Genomic DNA, 21441 nt, shown 5'->3' with positions numbered 1-21441 from the left:
TCGGATCGTCGTAACACACTTTTTTCATTCGCATAAAACACAGAAACTCAATAAAGCGTAAGGGATTAGCTTCGATCAATCATAACGTGCTTAAATTTGATACTTGCAGTCGATGGTTTTGGGGGACGGAATATTAGCATATAAAACCGTAATGTACTGCTCTTATTGTCAATTATTTTTGTAATATTACCTCGGTGACTATCGATTCTGGTGCGCAAGAAAAATCTACTGTGTCAGTTTAACGTCGTTGAAGTTATCAACCCGAAAAAGCAGCAGTGAGTGTCCAGAATAAAAGATCGAGCAAATAAAACATGTGGTCAGTAAACTTGAAAAAATGCATTTGGGACAAATTGAAGCTAGGAGGGAATTGCTTGTAGTATGCAAGCGAGTGTGGGTAAATTGGTATCAGTTAAAACTTGAAGAACTTTGAGAATCACAATGCTCTAGTTTTACTTCCTCCAAGAGAAAATTAATTTTGTTTGGTAGCGGTGTAATACTCAAATAATGGCAACCAACAGTTTTACTAATACGAACTCTTACACTAAATTGACCTTAAAACTTTACACATTGTAATATGCTACTTTTCTGATGTTACTTATCCCCAAGGTAAGAATTAGTTTCTGCGGTGGTGGTGAAAATAGTGAGCAAAGATGGCAATTGAACCACTAGTGAGGAAAAAATATTTTCTCACTAGTGAGCAAAGTGTAATGTTTTGTGAGTTTGTCGATAGAGGGCGCCAAATATGTTGTACAGAGAGTTATTTTAATCTGTTTTTAAAATACCTTCCGACTATTAATAACTAAAGATTGTCTTATTTTTGACTTAAAATTTTAACCTGTTCACTTGACGAAAAAACGTGAAATTGTTTGGGGTACCTAAACTTCTGGAAAAATTCATGCTAAATGCATTATGTGTTGGTATCACTGATTAAACTAAAATCAGTAAAGTAAACCAATCACAAACAGTACAAACACGCAACGCGGCAACGCCTAACAACATAACCTCTTTTGTTTGGAATTTTGTTGATCCACGTTTTGTTGTGAAAAACTGTTTTCGTGAGTTCCCTGTTGAGCTAATTTTGTAGAAGTTATTGTTTCAGTTTACGTTAATATAACCTCATTTTTTACTCTTGTCATGTTTTTGTCATTTTGATTTATTTACATTAAAAGATAGTGATTGGCGGCATAATAAGGGGTAGGCGCAGGTGAAAGCAATGATTTAATTACAGTACTTGTATTGAAAATAGCTATTCTTACAACGTTGTTTTGCTGAAATGTTTTCTCTTTGAACTGAAACTTTTATAGTTTTAGAAAGTAAATTATAATCACAGTTAAAAATACATAAATACCAAAGTGAGTAATTTGTAAATTAATAAAATGAATTTTGTATTTAACTGGAGATGATACAGATTCCTTTTAAAAATAGCACTGAGGTTAAATTCAAACAAATAAAGTATTTCAATAATTTTAATTGAAATGTTTCCGAGCTAAGAATTTTAATAAGCGTTACATATTTGCTTTTGAACAGATTTTTGCCCACGATTTAATTTTCCAACAATATAGCAGAGTGTCTGAATATTGTTCCCTCAAGAAAATGGCACCGCATTACCGATCCATCACAATGTTTTTATGTTTTACTATAGCAACGTATTGAACTTGTTCCCAGCTGGACGTAGAGCATGACAAATTCCATCATACTACAGAAGCCGAATGAAATTCTTCACTACAAAATTCTTCCAAGATATTTCAGAACAGAAATTTCATTTAATTATCAGTCACAATGTTAAATATTTTTGAGGTGAAAACTTCTTTAGGCGCACCACATTATTTCCGGGCAGTGAATTAGCTTTACCGTCACGCGTCACGTCACACGCTCCGAGATGAAAGGTTCATTCGAGTGCAGAGTTTAGCCGAGCGAGTGAGAAACAGTCAGATTTTGAGTGGAGATTTTAATATCGATTTTTCAGATAGAAAAATTAAAACTTGGCACACTTTCGTCTATTTCGTAGTCAACACATTTTTTGTTTGTAATTCTAAAGATACTACTAACTAATCTTTCAGAATTGATTGCTTTAGTTGATGTAACCTTGACTTACAACTTAACAATTTAAGGATTCATATTCACATTAATATATGAAATTTTATTTTAGAATTTTCCAGGAATACTGCTTTACATGCTTTACGGAGAGTATTTTATTTAAAATGAAAAATAAGGAATCTCTTTCTCTTAAATTGTTTTGTTTATTGCTTTTCCACATCGTACATTTATCAAAATTAATTAAATTCCCCGATTTCTTCGTCAGCAATAATAACAAAAGTATTTTTATTAATAACCTTCAAAAAACAATTTGGTATTTAGCAAAGTGAAAATTAAAAATATAGTATTCTAGAAAACTGAGCGATACTGGATACATCACCCTTATTAAATTTTTCATTAGAGCCAACTAGCGAATGGCAGCATTAACTCTATAATGAACTAATTTAACATTGTGCAATAAACGTGGTTTGATTACGTGTCAAGGAAGATAGTGGAGGATTTAAAGTAATCTATCCGTAAATCAAATTGATTTATCGTCGTGAAAATCCGTGAGTGTGGAACATTTAATTGGGATTTAACAGATAGCATATGTAATTAGCTTTTTGAATACATTTCCAAGTGCCTTTTTACACAAAGCTTAATGTTCTAGTGCGTCTGACAAAGTTAGTATTTGGGCAAAAATTCTTTCAGGATGTTACTACATTGGAGATGTTCAAAAGGATAATTGAATATTTAATGAGTCTGATTCAGCTGATTCGTGAATAATTTCTAGTCCCATTCTAACATACAGAGGAGGCAATTTATTGTATTCCAATCTTGCAAAGAACAAAGTTTTCGCATTTTCTTGATGGTCACTTCTTCCTCTTAATTATTCCACAAAAGTAATAAAAATTATTTAAATCACCGGTTGAATTGCTTCTTAAAACTTAAACATAAATGAGCTGTCATTTCAGCGATATGCAGTCACTGATTGTTCAAATGGCACACAATAGATTTCAAAGACATTGCGTGCAAGCCCTCGGGTCAAATAATTCCCTAGCGCACGCATAATACACACGAAAGATGCATCATTTACGTTGTAAGTGGTCTGGTAATAATCTTTTCATATTCAAAATGTACAATTATAGAACAGAGCCCCACAAAGTCGCTGTCAAAGAGTACAACGTAGCTGGGTTAATTAACTTTTCTATACGGACAATATGCATGTGAATAGGTTCTCACTTTTTGCAATTTCGCATTTATGAATATAATAACATTACCGTAAGATGGGGTCACTTTGATCAATTTCAAATTTATTTCTTTGATATCAGCTTTGTTTGTTCTCAAATTTGAAGTTAAAAAACGCCAAACGATTAGTTTTGACATATAAAATTCGGCTCTATACTTGAAAATTATAAATTTTAAAAGTTGCGGAGTAAAAAAAATAAAAACATTGTGATCAAGTTCACACGCGAATGGGGGCCACTTTGATCACCCTCTAGAAATACGTTTAAAGTGCACTGAATACGTACAAGACGATCATATTCACCCCATTTCAAAATCGGTGTTGTAGTTTTTGATATATATTAAATATTATTTTGGGGGCGACATTGATCAGCATCATTAAATTACATTTTATTGTTTAACGTCTTTATTTCTGTAACTAAAAAATATATTCCTACATATAACAAAAAAAGTCAATGAAAATAGTAGAAACAAGCACAATTTCACACTTTCAGAAAATGAAATCAAATTATTTTTACGCCAAATTACAGTGAAGGCTAAACTCGCTTTGAATATTCTAGCACTTCAACTTTTTTTCCAAAGCTTATCACATCATTTTCAACATTGTTTATTGGTACCGGCAACACGGCGCAAATATCTGATAATGGCACAGTTGATATATCCAACGGCTTAAGTTTGAAAGTTGTATTGCCTTCATTGGTCGATTTCAAACCAACAACTGTATATTCAGTTTCCGAAAATTGTTCCTGGATTTTACACACGTATTTGTATGTTACTGAATTCCGTTTTCCACCAATAAAATTAACCAGAACAAAACGTCCTGGCACTAAAAGTTCTGGCTCTGGTTGCAAATATTCTACTTCCTCTGCCTCCACTGGCGGATCTTCATTTTCAGAACACTCGTTATCATTAGGTATATCTAAGGTTTCTTCTCCTTCATCTGAGCTACTACTGTCTGCAGTAGTTACACTTCTTCCTGGCTCAACATTTATCCTCTTCCTTTTCCGTTGCACTCTTTGAGTATTTTGCCCAAAACGATTTTCTCGTAACAATTCAGTAAGCGCATCGTCAACGATAGGCCTAGGATCATGCAGATGGGATGTTCCCGGAATTTTGTTGAGAACTTTATTTGGGTTGAATGGGTGTATACCGGTTGCGTAGAACCCATTAATTAGATTTCTTTTTACTGCTGATTCATGATGATCGCCTGGTTTATCGTTGGTTTGAGCTATCACTTGGTCCATTTTTTTTAGAGCGCGAGATAAAAGTGAAGGAAAAAGCTCTTTGGGAATTCCTGATGAAGTTCTGTTTCTGAGTTTGTAGTCTGTAAGTACAGCGCGCCAGGCCACTTTCATCGGCTTGAAAAATGCCACATCTAGAGGTTGGCAAATATGGGTTGAGTGTGGCACAAGGCAAATGAAGGAAATATTATTTTCCCCACACAGACGAATTACAGAATCATTGATATGTGATGCCAGGTTATCGCCAATTAAAATTTTTTGTCCTTCTAATCGTCTTGCATGTGGCATGAAGCATGTTTCAAACCAATCCTGAAATGTGTTGGCATCCATCCACCCATGGGAAGTTCTATTAAATCTGCACCCTTTAATGCAACAAGATTTGGTACAACATGGTTTTCCTTGAATGCCCCCCTCTTTCCAGGTATTATATAGGTGTTCGCTTTTGTATATTACATACGGTGGCAGCAACGTTCCGTCTGCAGATCCACAAACCATAATCGTGGTGTTGCTTTTAGAATGATTTACAATTTTTTCTGGGTATTTCACACCCCTCCGATATATAGCACGAGTCTTTCCGGGATCATCACCAACGTTGGTTTCATCGTAGTTAAAAATATTCGCGGCATTTACGCCTTCCAGCGTTTGCTCTAAATTTGCAAAATAAATTTCTAAAGTTTCCCTAGAAACAGCTGAGCGGCATTTATTTATGTTACTGGCAAGACGTTGGGCCACTTCTGATTTGTGCCTTTTTAGAAGACTTAGTGCCCAATCTTTACCTGGAATGTTATTTTTAAATTTGGTCACTATACGTCCGCATCTGTCCAAATACGCTTTTGCAAGCATTCTCAAATCAAGTAAATTCAGTGGAAACCCCCAATCTGAACACTTAATAGCAGCATTTATGAGGGCAACTTCTTCTGCAATTGATAATGCAGATTGTCCACCAGCATTATGTATATGTTTGCCATGAAATTTATTATTTAATGTACCAAAGGGAATGTCATATTCACGAACTGCAGCTCTCATTGTTAGTTGTCCATCAGCGATTCTTTGAACAGCTTCCTCAAGCTGCGTTTCAGTGTAATTTCTATAATTTCGAGTCCCAGGTTTCTTCCTATAGGTTCGTACCATCTGAAGCCAAAAATCGCCAAAATTAGCTTCCAATGGCAGAAATACTTTAAATGCTAATGACGGGGTCATTTTGATCACCGTACTAATGGAAATCAATTTCGCCCCGCGATTGTGATCAAAGTGACCCCGCTCTGCATTGTGAGGTTTAGGCTTTAAAATATTTTTTTGTGAGAAGTGAATTCGGGGTTATGCTATTTCAATACGTTCCCTACTAACAAAATGTACTCAAAAAGTAGCCAAAGATAACACTTACCTTTACACATTCAAAGTTATAACGACTTAATGAAAACGCCAGAAGTGCGCAGCGGTGTTTCGAGCAATTTTTTACACGTGTTAAATATGGGACAGATCTTACACACTGCGCAGTCTTTTATGAAGGTATGAAACCACCAGATCCAACAGCGGCGGGAACTTTAAACTGTACTGGCGTTGTGCCAGAACTATTTAAGTTTGCAACGGGGGCTATTATCAAAGTCGCCCCGCGATATCAAAGTCACCCCATCTTACGGTAAGTATTTATGGACGTTGTTCGATTTCGAATTTTGTACACCGTATTTTATATTTATATCGATTCAAAATTCTACGGAAAAGTAATAAATTCGTGTAATATTTTAAATAACTAGATTATGATAATTTAACATTTTAATGCTTCTATAATTTGAATTGTAAATTTACCGTTATAAAAAATTCTTATAGGGAAGATACAATTTGTAATCCCCATTTCAAAGTTATGAAAAAAAGTTAAAAGTGAATTAAGAAAGAAAAGCCGCTGTCCGACTAAATTTAAATTTGAAAAATTTAAATAAATTTGAATTCAAATATTCACGGTAAAAGTATTTATTGGCTGAAATTGATATTTTAGAGAAACAATGGCTCATCCGGTTTAATTTAGTAAACAAAAGCATTTCCCTAAAAAATAGCAACTTAAAATGTCCGAGGATGTTGATTAGATTTTTAGGGCAAGGAAAATATTCGAGAATGTTGATAAAAAGGTGCGAAATACGTTAATTTTGAGGTCGTTCCAAGGTCAGTCAAGGTCAAAGGAATATAACCTCAGACGCCATAGAACATGTATTTTGCACCTTTTTAATATCATTTTCTTTCAATTTCTTACCCACCCAGCACTCCACTGACCCCTTAGTTAGACGGAGTAATGGAGCATTTTTTTGAGTGGTGGGAAACGATGTAGGAGGCCCTAAAGGTGTCTGGCCAGAAAAAATGCGAAAATTCGACCGGTAACTAAAGTAAACAATTACCAAAAAAATTATGTAAATTATCAGTTGAGTCTAGCTTACATAGGTCTATTTGACCTGGAGAACATTTTTTTGCCGTTTGTTTTATAGCTATACAGAATTATTATAAATGTTTCAACATCGTAGTTGGCTGGGCGATTAATTTTAGGTGTGCCGCTTTATATGCATACCGTCCTACATGACAGATTTCCAGCGGTAAAAACTACCACCTAATACCGCCACCCATCTGCGATATTAGACTGTCTGTTACGAGGCTAGCGGCGCATTCAAAATTTGTGTGGTTTTCTACGCCAACTACGATGTTAGAAACATTTATAATAACCCTGAGCAGGCTACTCATCGAGTTAATTAATAGGTACTCCACAAGCTATTTATCTATACATTTTCACGTTAACCAGTATCCCACGAGTATTTTATGTAATGTAATAATAACTATTTGCTACATTCAACCTTGAATTATTGAAATTATTGATTTATTGAATTAATAAAGTAAAAATCACAAAACTTACTACTTTGTTCAATATACAGGGTGTTTCAAAATTGGCGAATTCCGAATTCAGAGCGTGGTAGGGAAGGACCCAGTGCAGCTCGTAAATACTTAGGAAAAAAAATTCGCTCTTCCTGAAGAAGATATAACCACTTTAATTTTGTTCAATTCATAGCAGCCTGCATATCTACAGTAACAAAATACTATTTTAGCTACGTTGCCGTTTTATTTTTAAGAAAATTTAGCTTTTTTTCAAAAAACTGTTTTACCATTTTCCGCAATCATCTGCACCATAAATAACAATAAACACTGAACTTTTTAGTCTGCATTTGAAGAAAACGCAGTTCAAAGACCAATGTATCTTTGTGGGGGTAGTCCCGATTTTTTTTAATTTCCATATTTGGACTACTGAAGTGATCCCCTACAACGCTCTGAATTCGGAATTCGCGATTTTGGGACACCCTGTAGAAAGAAAAAATTTGATGTTTCATTCAACCAGCCAGATCGCCTCATCCTGATTTCAACTCCACATAAAATTCATGTAGATGCAAATAACCAATAACCTCGAGGGGTCAGTAAATTGAAACTGACATTTTTAACATCTGGTTTAAGACCAAACTGTCTGTAATCATAATTTTATTACGTGCTGAATTCTTTCATCTCCACTCCATACCCACTTTAGCTTGTTAATTCTGGATCAAATGGATTCACTTATTTTTCATCTGTTGTAACAAATCTTTCAAGAATTCCTGATCCGAGTTAACGATGACTCAATTTGTCTCAACGGTCATTTGTCAAAGGCGTTTCTGCTCTGGTATTAATATTTTCGCCACCCATTTTATTATTTATTAACAAAAATGTTTCATATTTTTATCAACGTAGACATAAGAATTTTTACAATACTCTCGTTTTTTCTCAAAGTTTTGAAATATTCTCGCACTCAATAATAATGTCACCGATTCCATCTAACGACTTTCACTAACTACTGTAATTTTATACGCTTGAAGCGATTTTTTATGGCAACGATCTTTAATCCCTCTTCTACCAACATTATTATTCACAATTTTTTATTACAGCCATCGAAAAATAAGTACGCTCCAACGTAATTTGAATTTTCTTGATCACTTTACATAATATCGAGTTCTATTCCCTATGAAGCTGTGGTGACATTAATTATTTTATAGATACAATAATCCGAAAATGACTCCCACAAAATGTGTTTACCGCTTATTATTTTCTCTTCATTAAAAATTTTAAGCGGAATTCATTGACACTCCTTTATTCATTGGAATTTTAATTTCATACCTGATAATGTTAGAATCGGCCATTGTGGCTTAATAACTCGATTTTATATTCTGACAGTGAAAGAGCTTTCAGATATTTTTAATTAGTTTTCAATCCCTTAAGTTTAATGAAGTAAAGTTCCGTACGGTAAGATTTATATTTTTTTAAGCAAGATCGGATTGCTTGTATTTAGTTCAAGGTAGAAAAATGTCAGAAACGGTTAGCGATGAGTGTTACAAATTCTCCCCCACATTCTCGGTGGGTTTAAAAATCTCTATCTCTTCCGTTTTCACCGAATATCTGAAAACGTAGATTTCAGTGGGATTCACTATCTAAAAGCTCGACGATATGTTCGGAATATCATTTTATACCCGAAATTCTATTAACATAATATACAGCACACGAGTACGATTGAAAGCACCACTTGAATTGATTTTTTTTGGTCCCTAAATTACAATGAAATTTAATTAAGGCTATTCACAAGAGAACAAAAATAGTTTGAATTTAAAACATGCGGAATAATATTTTAGTGAGAATAACGGTTCTACTAGAATAACGTTCAGGTGAAAATAAATTGCTGAATGCGGGTTTAAAATGTTTCACCGTTATTTTTCCAACAAATAACACGGAAATCCTTAAAGCAAGAAATTATTTAAATCGCCACATCCTGTAAGTTATTCGGAAGGATTTGACAGTAAGTCTGTCAACTGACGTAAATAAACGGAGCTTCAAAAAGATCCTTTCAACCACATAAAAGTTCAGCCTCAATTGCACGAGCTGATACGTAGGCTCTGGATCCTGTTTTGAATAGTTACAAAGATTTAACCTCTTTTACCTGTATTTTTCTTTTCATTCACGAACGAAGCTGAGGTTTCGCGTGGTCAAAGCTGGTGGTCTATTTTCCACAAAAATAACAAATGTAGGGTATTTGTAGTAAGATTTACGAACAGCTATTTATTACAGCACTGTAAAATAGTTTTCGTTCAATAATATAAAAGACAAGAGAGAAAAGTGCCACGAAACTGGTTTCAGGTGATAATAGTACACTGCAAGTGGTAATTTTGTCTCAAGTTTCGATTGATGACAAGTTCGTGCTTTCCTAAACTTGCCACGGAATTAGAAGTCTTGGAGAACTGATTGTGGACTGTGGAAATAATATATTTCCAAATAATTTTCTTTCGGCTAAAAATAAATAGGCGAAAGAAAGTTTTGTTGGTATCCTTGAACCCTTCTCTATATTTATATCTTCACTGAGACGAAGTGACCGCACAGATTTCATGAATTTCAGATCTAATATGCGCCATAAATATTTCTTGATCGAGCAAATACTTAGATTTTCATATAAGATACATATTTCCTCCACTGCCGTAAAACATTTAAGTAGCTGGTATTTATGAGTTTCTTCCTGTTCCTTCCAGCTTGACCTGATTTTAATTATACGATTTGTTTAAAGGACGTACTTACTTTTTGCCGTCAAAACATCGTCGTGCATATTTACGATCCACGTTTATTGTTTCATACGTGCTTCTGTTTTAAATTTGACACAATTAATGAATCGCTACCTCAAAGGACAACGTCAGATGACAGTAATAAAGATAAATAAATCGGGCTTTGACAACAACTGAAACTATATAAAACATGACAAATTAGGATGAGTAAGATAAACGATCGGAAGTTTTTTGGTTTGTGTTTTTCCAGTTTTGATCAATAGCTAGTTATTATTGGATTCCTTCTTAAATGACACACGTATCTCAGTTTTATTAATCTCGTCAGAGGTAATGATCATCGACATTTTTAAAATAGATACTAAAGTAGGGAAATGAAAACACGTTTGTGCTCTTTAATTTAATTTATAACAATCAGTCGATCGGTAATTTAATATTTTAGTACATTAATCTAAAAAATCACCCATAAAAGAGCCATAAAAGCACTTTTTCTTTAGAAGCCTTGGAGTGTTACATTATTTCAAAAATGTGCTGCATTTATATCTACAAAAATGTCGTGGCAGAATTTTATTGCGATATTGGTGGATGCGCCGGTATCAGCTTTCATCCGTTTTTCTATCTTATCCATGAACAATTTTTATGGTTTTGCGCCACACTAGATCATAAAGCTACCTCAAGATGAAGAAATTTTTATGGTCCAATAATTGCATTAAAGACCCACTAGAAAGCTGCAAATTTAATTATAACTGGAAACATCTATGCTGCATTTCATTGTGCTCATTAAACTCGGTGCTAATATTTTATTTCTGCTATAAAAACAGGATATGATTATATTTCATGAAACTTTTTCTTCGTACTCTTGCACGCAAAGATGCTCTGTTTTCATCATAATTATTTTATTCCCACATCCTCCGCATCACAAGTTATGAAGTTTACTTAAACAACTCATAAACTCCTATTTAATCTCATTTTATTTTTCCGAGGCAAGTTTTACTGTTGTGTAAATGAGACAAGAAAAAAGATATTTATCTCTGACATGTACATACATTTAGTGAAATAAACAGTGACTTCGATCCGGTTTTAAATATGTAGCTTCTTCAGTGATAAATGCAATTTTTATCGATTCAGGTACGAGTAATGAACTGTCTTTCATTTTCAACAGAAATTTTATTATAACCTCTTCAAAATGACAAATAATATCGAACTACAGTCCATTTAAGTATGCAGTGTAGAATAGCATAGGGACTATTTTTCCGTCGTTGATTGGTCAAAATGAGAGAAAAGTTTACACTAGGCAATGTTCAATTTTTGATACTACTGTCAAATTTTGAAATTTGATAGATTTTTTGGTTTATTAGTGTCAAACTTATCGAGTTTTTGTATCAAACGAATCATAAAACTACAATTTTGTTATTAGAATACCACTACCGTAAGTTCCTTTATGACTTTTTTTTGTTAATTTTGAATGTATTTTTTTCAAATTTGCCGCGTTCGTTAGTGTGAAACGTTCTCCATTCGAAGCGACATCTACTGCATTCTTAAATGGAATGGACTGTAGGTAGGTTTTATTAGGTTGGCCACATATTTAAATTTTTATGTTGGCATATTCAAATTCAAATGTTTCAAATCAAAAGTCAAAAAATTAAAACTGTCATTATCACACATTAACACAAACTTCAAAATCTTACCTAAAAAACGAACCAAGAAATGACAACGACATCATGATGAGGCTTGCCAATTTTTCAGAGGTGCCTACCCAAATATTTGCTTCAGTCATTTATAGTCACCTGGTATGTGTATAAAAAATTAGATAAAGTACAAACGTTTTGGATGTGAATTGTCAAACTCAAGGTCGCTTAAAACTTATGATTGAACTGTACATTACTGAGATTTGTCATAAATTCCAATAACCTTGGTTACTTTCGCTGGTAGTGCCAACCTAACGACAAGTCCCCAATTCACATCTATAACGTTTTGACAGTATCGCGCGATCACATGAAATCCTGGGCTGGGAAGGTGTTGGAAACCGTCAGTTGTTGTGCTTTTTTAAAGCGTAGATTAATTGGAGCATGTTGACAGCTAACCTAAAATTCAGAGCCAAAAAACTTCCTTTTTTTTCTTTCTTTGCAATGTTTTACATTAAAAATAGAATAACTTAACGATTCCTATTCTCGATGCAAATATCTAAGGGCACCCTTTTCTGAAAACAAACATCTTCAATTATGTCCCGATTAAACATAAAGAAATGTCATTCGTGTTAAACGGCGGGAAATTCAAACTTTACACTGTTCTAAACGGTTTAATTTTTCCAACGCCTACTCAGCCCAGGATTTCATTTGAACGCGGGATACAAATGTATTATAAATAAATAAATTAAGCTTATTTTAATCAAGACTGATAAACAACCACTTTTACAAATATGTAATGCCAAAATGAAATAATGACATTCAGAATAAAATTGAGTAGATCATAATCTTATCTTAAATAATGTTCTCATTAAAACAATAACTGACGGAACACCTGTACTTTATACATATTAAATATGTATTTTTTTATTATTAATTTGTCTTGTTGATCGATATATTTGTTACACCTCTTGTGGTACGTACAATTTCCTATTGATTAACACAAAGCCACGTGTAGTCGATTTGTCAGGTCTTTTATGCAGCCGATAAGCAAGAAATGTTAAAACGCATAAACGAAATTACATTTTATTGATATTTTCATTAAGTCTCATCAGAATATGGGTGTCGATTTATTATTAATTGTACTATTATCTACACTTCATTATTACCTCCGAGACATATTGATCTCCCTACTTTCGCTTTGTTGCCTTTGTTTAGATATGATGAATGACCCAAACTACAAAGAATTGTTAATAAAATCCACATCAACTTATTAATTCTTGTTCACGTGTGTGACAATGTTCTAACCTCCATTCATCGATAATGACGAAACGCTTTGTTAAATATTGATTGATTGTATAGGTATCAGATAACCAAATTATTGCTTCAAGATATCAAACTATCATTAGCAAACGCTTTTAAGTAAATTGTAGTTAAATTTGATTACAGTTATTTCACAACTGAAATTTTCGCCTAATAACCCATGAAACGGTAATGAACTCAATCGATTGTAAGAACGAGTTCAAAAACGTTCTTGTAAAATTATGGCCCGGCAGTGGGAGGGAACGATGCATTATGCAACGGAGCAAGTGTACCTACAGGACAAAGTGCCCTTTAACTGCAAAATTAATGAACAAGACGAGGATAATTTATCATTGACCACAACGTTAATAGATTTATTCACCGTCTGATTGGACTTCCGTTTCCATAAATAATATGTTCAGTTTTTACATAATGTATAGAATAAACAAATCGATGGAGTAGTTTTTCAGCGATACCTGAAGATATGATCAGACCTATTTCACGCAATCGCTTCAGCTGTTATTTAACTGGTGCCTGTAAAGATTCTGAAGCAAATCGCTTGGCACTTGCCCGTGAGAATCTCGCCGGATATTTGTATTCCCCAGAAGAGCACAATTTTGATTGCACATTTCTAAAATTCGTTCCGTCATTTCCTCTCTTTTCCAGTTAATATAACAGGACCGTATTTTACTTGTACAAGAACACGGTCTCGGGCGCCGGTTCATAATTACTCGAATTCCACTTGGGCGGGCTGAAAGTTAAAAAATATTTACTATGGCCGAAATAATGAGGATATTGTCGAAGTTAATTTAAAAATAACGCCACGGAAGAAGTTTAATTAATTTCAAAGAATTTAAATTATGATTCATGGAAGGAAAATCGAGACTTGGCTGGAATTTTTCAAGCAATCGATAGTTAGCTTAAAAAACTTTGAATTAATTGCCCAGTTGAACCTACTTTTGTGTCATTAATATAACAGTCTTCTCTACATTTCGAATGATGGCACTTTGTTTCAATAAAACTCGACGCATTAAAATTTAAGATCACGTGTCACGCAATGTTGCCAACAAACTGTTATCGCTGAAACTATTACTCACAGGACAATCAATATACACATCCTCTGAGACAAACTTTCAGTTTTCACTTTAATTTGTTCAATCTAGGTGCAATCATTTTCAAAAGTGATAACAAAATCTTATGAATAAAACAGCAATAAATTAAGTGATAAATGAAAATGGAGACTTTTCTCTTCGATTTAAATTACAAAGATGAGCAAAGCATCGAGAACTGTAAAAATTATATTTGTATTAAATACACATTTACTAGAAAATGTAAGAGCTTAAAAGGATGAGCATTTGGGTGTTGTTTTAATCTGGATATGAATTCAGTGAGATGCTTACTTCTAATTTAACTCCGCTGTGGTAGTTGATAATGAAATTGTGTAAAACAAATTATTCTAATTTCTCACCAGAGTTGTGATGACATCACAGTTGATTTAAATTATACTAAAATTATCATATAGGTACTGTGATGTTGAATGTTAAATTAACAACACGCAAATAAAATTCAATAGAGAGGTTAATATACTGCATATCATTTTCTAGGTTTCACAAATACAAGAAAAGTACTTTTCTCTACTCTATCTTTATGACTTTTACTAAAATCTTCCGAATTTTTAATACCTGTTCATACAAAAACTATAAATTTAAAAGGGAGAAAAAGAGCCACTTTACGATCAGTGAGTAAAGTTGCTCATTATATAGAGGTCGTGCAAGAAATACAGTATTGTCAAGGAATAAAGATTAATTAATTGACTCTAAGACATGCATTCTATAGAAATAACTTTTCCATCGGCTGAAGAACTTCACGTTTATCGGTTTCTAATTGTCTTAAAAAATGTATTTAAATTATAAAGTTTGTTAAAAAGATATCAGCAAATGTATAATATTGAATTATGTTAAAATATAGAATACAACAACACTTATAGATTTAGCAATACTAAGTAACTATAGGTGTGTAAAAATCAATATGGGGCGGAATAATAGAAATAAGATGGAATTTACTGAACCCCAATTAGATTTTAATGAGCACATAATTAGACGTAACTTTAAAATTTCTGTAAAATATTGAGTCACTTTAAATTCCCTTTTAATGAGTGCAATTAACAATGAAATTTTCTTTTCAACAAAGAAATAAACGTAAGTAAGCAAAATTGCTGTTTATTGTATCACATTAAAATCTAGGGTCAAAGTATGCATACAGTGTGATCAACAACGACGAGTCTGTTGGCAATGAAATAATTGGAAAAGATTGCTGTTTTTTATCTCGTAATTGGCACTGACCGGATGTTTTAACTTGACACATTAGAAAAAATTAGGTTATGTGGGTTATGTTTATGCTATTACAAAGATGAACCTTTGACATTTGCCTGTCAAAGTTGACAACCGGCATACCGGAAATGCGTTTAGATTACTTCAAATTTTCATTGTTACCAACAGATTCAGTACAGTATATTTTGTACATGAATTTTTATTTCAATTAACTTAGTTTTTTATTTATGTTTTTAATTTCGATTTAAAAGGTATTCAATGAAAACTAATTTAAAACCCAATTCACGTTTTTGCACGTCCTCAATGGATTTAACAAATACTAAACTGATAACTAAAATCCCTAAATGAAACAAAATTAAATTTTCAACATCTCGTCGGGATTGAATCCTTTTAATGAAATACCATATCATTGAATACATTTATCCTGTAGAAGGCTATCATTTTTTTATTTATGTTGGCAGCAAAGATGACATCGGTATTTTATATCTGAACGTTTACGGTTATACCATATCGTTTTAACAAATATAAGAATGCGGATATGTTGTGCGAAATTCTTAAATGCACGGCAGTAAGAAATAGAAACATTCTTCATTTTCCAACTTTATATCATTTCTAAAGTAACTTTCGTTCAATAATAAACATCGTGTAATTCTGTCAAAATTTTATAGGTTATACATATTATTAAGTACAGGGTGAGCAACAATAACTGTTTCAGTTGGCAATAACAAATTTTACATGAAATTTTAAAGACTGAATTGTATCTATTTCGGTTTGTTTGACGAAGAGACCAACATGCTCCCATTTATTGAGTGTGGAAAGAAGTCTGTCGCCGCTGCGGATGTTTAGAAGGCGATGGTCGACACTTCGAACGCCTTTTATATTAACTTAATTTATTTGTTGAATACAGGTTATCTGTCAATCTGACATTTCTCGCAAATCTATCCAACTTACTTTGATTTCTAATTTAAAGGAAATAACACATTTGATTTAGTAGTTACTGCCATTGGTATTGTTGGTTGCGGCAAAATAAAAATTCAGAAGTACCGTCTCGTGAATAACCTGTATAAAAAAAACTGATGTGAGATTATCGACTTGACTAAAAAAATCCAGTGGATAACAGACAAATTTATTGAAAAATTTAAACTCACTTGAAATTTTTCGAATGATTTTTATGACGTCTATATTTTCCACCAACCATTTTAACACCTTTCAGACAACAAGCACGCGGTCGTTGTACGAGTGAGTACATATCTATATCGACAGCTTAAATAACATTTCCATAATAACGACAATTTTCCGAAAAGCACGCTTTCGTCGTTCGTTGGAGAAACTCCAGAAACACATCAAACAGTTTACTTTCCCGAACACGGACACACAATTCGAGAACTCATTACTTATTTGGTTGCCGAACTTTCGTCGGCGAATTTTTTGCCAATTCCACCTTTGTATGTTGACAACAAAGTTTCCATTATAAAGTTTCTTAATTATCGAGAACCGTTGCGCCACTACTGTCGTCAAACTTGGCCGAGCAAACTATGTTAAAATTTAGCTGAGACTTGAAATCTTAAGCAAATCGCTGAGAATTTTCCAGTCCACTTCTTGGCGGCATTAAGGTAATGACGCGTTTGGTGTTTTTGCACCTCACAATAAACATAATGGAAACATTTCGAATCTGGAGCTGGTGCAGACAGATAGCGGAGGTTGAATGGACCGTCGTCTCTTCAGATACTGCAATCTTGTTGTGTTGTCGAATGGGTAAAGATATTGCAGGAATACCTCCTCTTTAAGCATCATCCCTCGAGTATAACGTCGCCTTAAAGTGTTAACCTGCTTAGTCCATTTTATCCAATTTTACAGGAGAGGCAAAAAACGATTTTGCAACAATTATTGTTGACAACAATTAATAAAATTTATTTTAAATTATGCATTACCAGCATAAAATTAATTCTAGTACTAAAAATGATAAAAATTATGATTATAATTGTATTTTTTAGTATTTTTTTGGAGATAACAGTTTATCAATATTTTAAATTGGTTTAATATTGGACTTAGCAGTTTTGGTGCAATGAAACACGCCCTAGGTATTTTATACGCCAAGTAACTTTATTAATATTCTAGATAGGTTAAGTATGAAAAAAAGAAAGATTACATTTCTATTCATGGGGAAGATCATCATAAAATTTGTGGTAGTCTACTGGCAAAGTTTTCTTAATTGCTTGAAGGTCTTCATATTTTTTAGCGGTTATTTTACGTCTTTCTGTGTATAGCTGCTTCAGTTGTTCCCAAGAATGTGTCTTAATTTTGGTGTTTTTCCGTTGAGGAATTCTTTTCCATTCATCAACGAAGCTGGCTTTGTAATAAATTTCACCTTCAGGTGTGTACCTCAAAGCACGAATGTCTGTGACTTTCAAATCACCTTTACCTCTTCCTGGACGGATTGTTTTATAACGCTGAATTGGGTCAAAATTTAAAAAAAAATCATGCGTCAAGTATTTTACTTGGTAGGGTGCAGGTTTCTTTCTTGCCTTCTGACATATAGGTACATAATCCGCTGGTAGATTAATAATTTTATCTTTGAGATTTCGTTCGATTGTCGCGTGAACCGAGTCGACTTCCATCTGTGTGTGGCCAGGTTCAAGGTATTTTTGTTCTATTACTATGTTATGAGCAACTGCTACGTTTAATAACACTTTGGCCATAAGAGCGTTTCGATTTTGGTACCCGCAACCATCTGTGTACATTATAATAGTGCTCCTTTCATCAGTATCTGCTGGCATGTTGAGTAATATCTTCTGTTCAATAAAATACATCCAAATACTTGAAAATTCCTCAGCACCAAGGCCTCCTTCACACTCATTCCACACAAAACAATAAGCATTGGAATTCACCAAGTTGTAGAAACACAGATTGTGTACTTGAAGCTTTGTTTTGTAGTATAGTGTGGAAACTTTTGATTTTGGAGCCATTAACACAGCTTGTAAGTCTGCTGTAAAAACGTATTTTCGCTCCTTTTTATCCTTTTCCTTTTCTTCCCTTGCCTCCATTTTCCTTTGTACGTGCCTATTAAATTCATCTTCCAAAACTTGCCCCATTCTATAGCTAACACACTTCTCACATTCATCTTTTTTAGGGCGGAAAAGTGCAAAGTTTTTTTCATCAAAAGCTTTAGAGAACGATGCTATCGAAAGAGGCTCTTGTTTTTTTGCTTTGCACCAGTCTTTGACATAAAATTCGTAAACACTCTGCCGGGATTGCCATTCAGCCAGAAGATATTTTTTTTGAGATGTTGATCTACAATAGTGTGACTCCATAACTGGTAAAGTATCTAAAAATTGGAACAGGCACTCGTGACGATCTTTGAAAGGTTCCATTCCACTAGTTGACTGGCGTAGTATACTTGGAGTACGTGTCCCGAAAGAACTCTTCCAGTGAAGAATTGTCCATCGTCCAATCACGAGAGTATTAATGAACATGGTCCGGCAGACCCTGAGACATTCTTCTTGTACTCGTAGAAAATATTCTAAGGATTGTCCTCTTTTTGTTTCGTTTTCTTGTTTTCGGTTTCGGTGCCTTTTAGTTGGTACGGATTTAACCTGATTATTAATAACAACTTTTTTTTCGCCCCATGACATTTGCCAAAATGACTTAAAAATACGCTGTCTTTCGTGTTCATTGATTAAAGAACATTTCATAATACCTCGTTGTTTTGATTTACATTTGCATCTTGGTTTCATAACCCGCGGCTCTTTAGGCTTGTCATAGCACCATTTTCCATCTTGTTTCGTTCTACCACAATAACGTTTACCACTTTCTCTTAGTTTTTTGTTTTTCTCGCTACACCATGTTGACTCCTGAACTTGGAAGCGTTTTTTACGTTTTTTACTTTTTTTTGGATATCCATCTGAAGATGAAATCGAATCCGTGTCCGAATATGGAACCAAATTCTTATTGATTTCGCTACCATCAGATATTTCTGACATCGTTGATTCTATAGGATAAATTTGGGATTGTTCTTGTCCTTCAGGGTAGTTCACTTGACAAGGAAGCTCTATTATGATATCATTTAATAATGGAACATGCTGTGTTTGAACATCTTGGAAGTCAAAATCGCTACGGGTGGGCAGAAAGTCTACAAAATTTATTTCGACGTTTTGGACAACTTCAAGATTATTGTTTGATTCGTTTGCTTCCCCCGTGGATTGAATTATCGTAACAGCTTCATCTGCATTCAATTTTATGTTTTCGTTAAAATTATTATATTCAGTTACATGCACTTGTTCATTTTCTTCAAAGTTGTGAGCGTTTCTTGTTGGTTTGGTTACCATTTCTAACATTCGTTTAGCACGTGACATCTGGAATTAAAAACCTTAATTCAGGACTAAGTACTAAACAGGCTCAATTTTTATCATTAATCAAAAATATTTCGCGAAACTCATCAACTACACAAATTTCTGGATTAATAATAATTAGACAAGAAACTTTATTAAAATAGGCAGTAAGTTGGTGAAAAGCTGCTATATTCCAGTTATTCAAAAATAATAAAGCGGAAATACTGACAAGTCCCTTTGTGAAAATAAACATGATTTTAACCCTAATTTATTGGCACAATTCACAATTAAACTTGACAACAATTATTCAATAATTCCAAAAGTAGACTTACCTTTAACACAACAGTTAAATGACCACAAAGAATGGTAAAAACTGACAGTATTTCACACAAACCCGCGGCGCGTTCCTGTGACGTCTAGATTTTCGAGGCAAAATGCATGGTTGCCAAGGACTTGGCTGTTTTACGCGGTAAAACAAGGCGGCCGGACTTAGCTGGTATACACATCATGCAATATTTCAGTTTTCAGAGGCAAAATCGGACTTAACTGTTTAACGAATCCAAAGAGTTTAATACAATTTGTATGTTGATGATAAAAACTCATTTTTACATAAAAGTGGACTTAGCAGGTTAACACTTTAAGGCGACGATAAACCCATCTCATAGCAATCTATAAAGATATATTCGTTTAACTTTTTCCAGGGACTTATTCTTCTCTTTCAGTAAAGTAAATTGGATATAATCTCCCCTATGGGATTGTGCTTAATACTGCATAGCACCTTATATTTTAATTTTTATGCCTCTTCCAAGCTCTCGCCAAGATATAATATCATGAGTTATCACTTTAATCTTTTAACCTTTTTCTGTAGAGGAAATTGAACTGCAAAGGATCATCTCATGGTCGCAGAACAAAAAATTAACACTGATCTATATTGTACAAAAAGGAAATTAAAAACAAACTAGATTGACTTAAAAATTTTATCAGAAGTTAACAAAAAAAAAACAGAACTTTCTGTTTCGGATAGTTCAATCAAGCTTCCCTTCTAATTAAATTTGTGTAATTTCATAAAGAAAGCTAAATTCGCTCAACGGTATTTTGAAAATGAAACACCGGCAAAAACTTTTTCCGATAATTTTAATTAATTAAATACACTGTCGATTAATTTTCCTGGCTGTTTTTGCAGGTGTTGTTGAACCCCCAAACATCGATACATTTTTTATTTATAATATTCTCCACCATAACAAATATATCCATTTTCGTTGATTAAATCTGACTCGATAAATTTCGGTTACGCTCTTAAATTATTCTTTAGCACGAAAACAATAAATTCATTGTTATATCGGTGGTGGTTTTCATTCGAGTACGATATTCATGGAAATTTAATCAGTTCATTTTTATTGAACGCAGTTATTTGCGCATTAGCAAAAATATTTTTCACATAATGGAAAATTGAGAATATTTATCTTGATTAAAGCGTGATATTCTTGCCAGTTGGAGTAAATCACACAAAGGACATCAATTTCCTTAATATATTTTGCCGGTAAATGTGAACATTTCCTCTAAAGTTCACTCTGACATTTTTATTTAGATTTGTTCCATTCGGAAAATATTTGTTTGTATAAATCCCTTTGAAATAAAACATGGTTGGAATATGTTGCGGCGATATTAAAGACCGTCTAATTTTGAATCGATTCGAATCATTCATCATAACCATCGTCTTTGTATAAATCATTTTAATTGACAAAAAGTGGATA

The 21441-nt window shown here is 33.5% G+C and overlaps 3 protein-coding genes across 5 annotated transcripts in view; 1 reads left to right on the top strand and 2 right to left on the bottom strand.

Moving 5' to 3' along the window:
• Scp2 (Sarcoplasmic calcium-binding protein 2) overlaps window positions 1-21441 on the top strand; it is a 60607-nt gene that overhangs the window by 15175 nt on the left and 23991 nt on the right. The window lies entirely within an intron of this gene.
• On the bottom strand, window positions 3309-6124 carry LOC138135301 (uncharacterized). Its single transcript, XM_069053998.1, has 2 exons — window positions 5887-6124; window positions 3309-5633 (listed from the first exon to the last, which is right to left on the bottom strand). The coding sequence occupies exon 2, from the start codon at window positions 5631-5633 to the stop codon at window positions 3798-3800; it is 1836 nt and encodes a 611-aa protein (XP_068910099.1). The 5' UTR covers window positions 5887-6124; the 3' UTR covers window positions 3309-3797.
• Window positions 17438-20137, bottom strand: LOC138135417 (uncharacterized). The gene is made up of 2 exons (XM_069054139.1): window positions 20020-20137; window positions 17438-19711 (listed from the first exon to the last, which is right to left on the bottom strand). Exon 2 carries the CDS (start codon window positions 19709-19711, stop codon window positions 17513-17515), a length of 2199 nt encoding a protein of 732 aa, XP_068910240.1. The 5' UTR covers window positions 20020-20137; the 3' UTR covers window positions 17438-17512.

Source organism: Tenebrio molitor, chromosome 7, assembly GCF_963966145.1.
Source record: "Tenebrio molitor chromosome 7, icTenMoli1.1, whole genome shotgun sequence".
NCBI classification, from domain to species: domain Eukaryota; kingdom Metazoa; phylum Arthropoda; class Insecta; order Coleoptera; family Tenebrionidae; genus Tenebrio; species Tenebrio molitor.
Note: the sequence above shows the minus strand (reverse complement) of the source record. Positions and strands in the feature narration are given on the sequence as shown.

Excerpts from the sequence above, each read along its gene's own strand:
- LOC138135417 (XM_069054139.1), bottom strand. The coding sequence starts at position 19,711 with ATGTCACGTGCTAAACGAATGTTAGAAATGGTAACCAAACCAACAAGA.
- LOC138135301 (XM_069053998.1), bottom strand. The coding sequence starts at position 5,633 with ATGGTACGAACCTATAGGAAGAAACCTGGGACTCGAAATTATAGAAAT.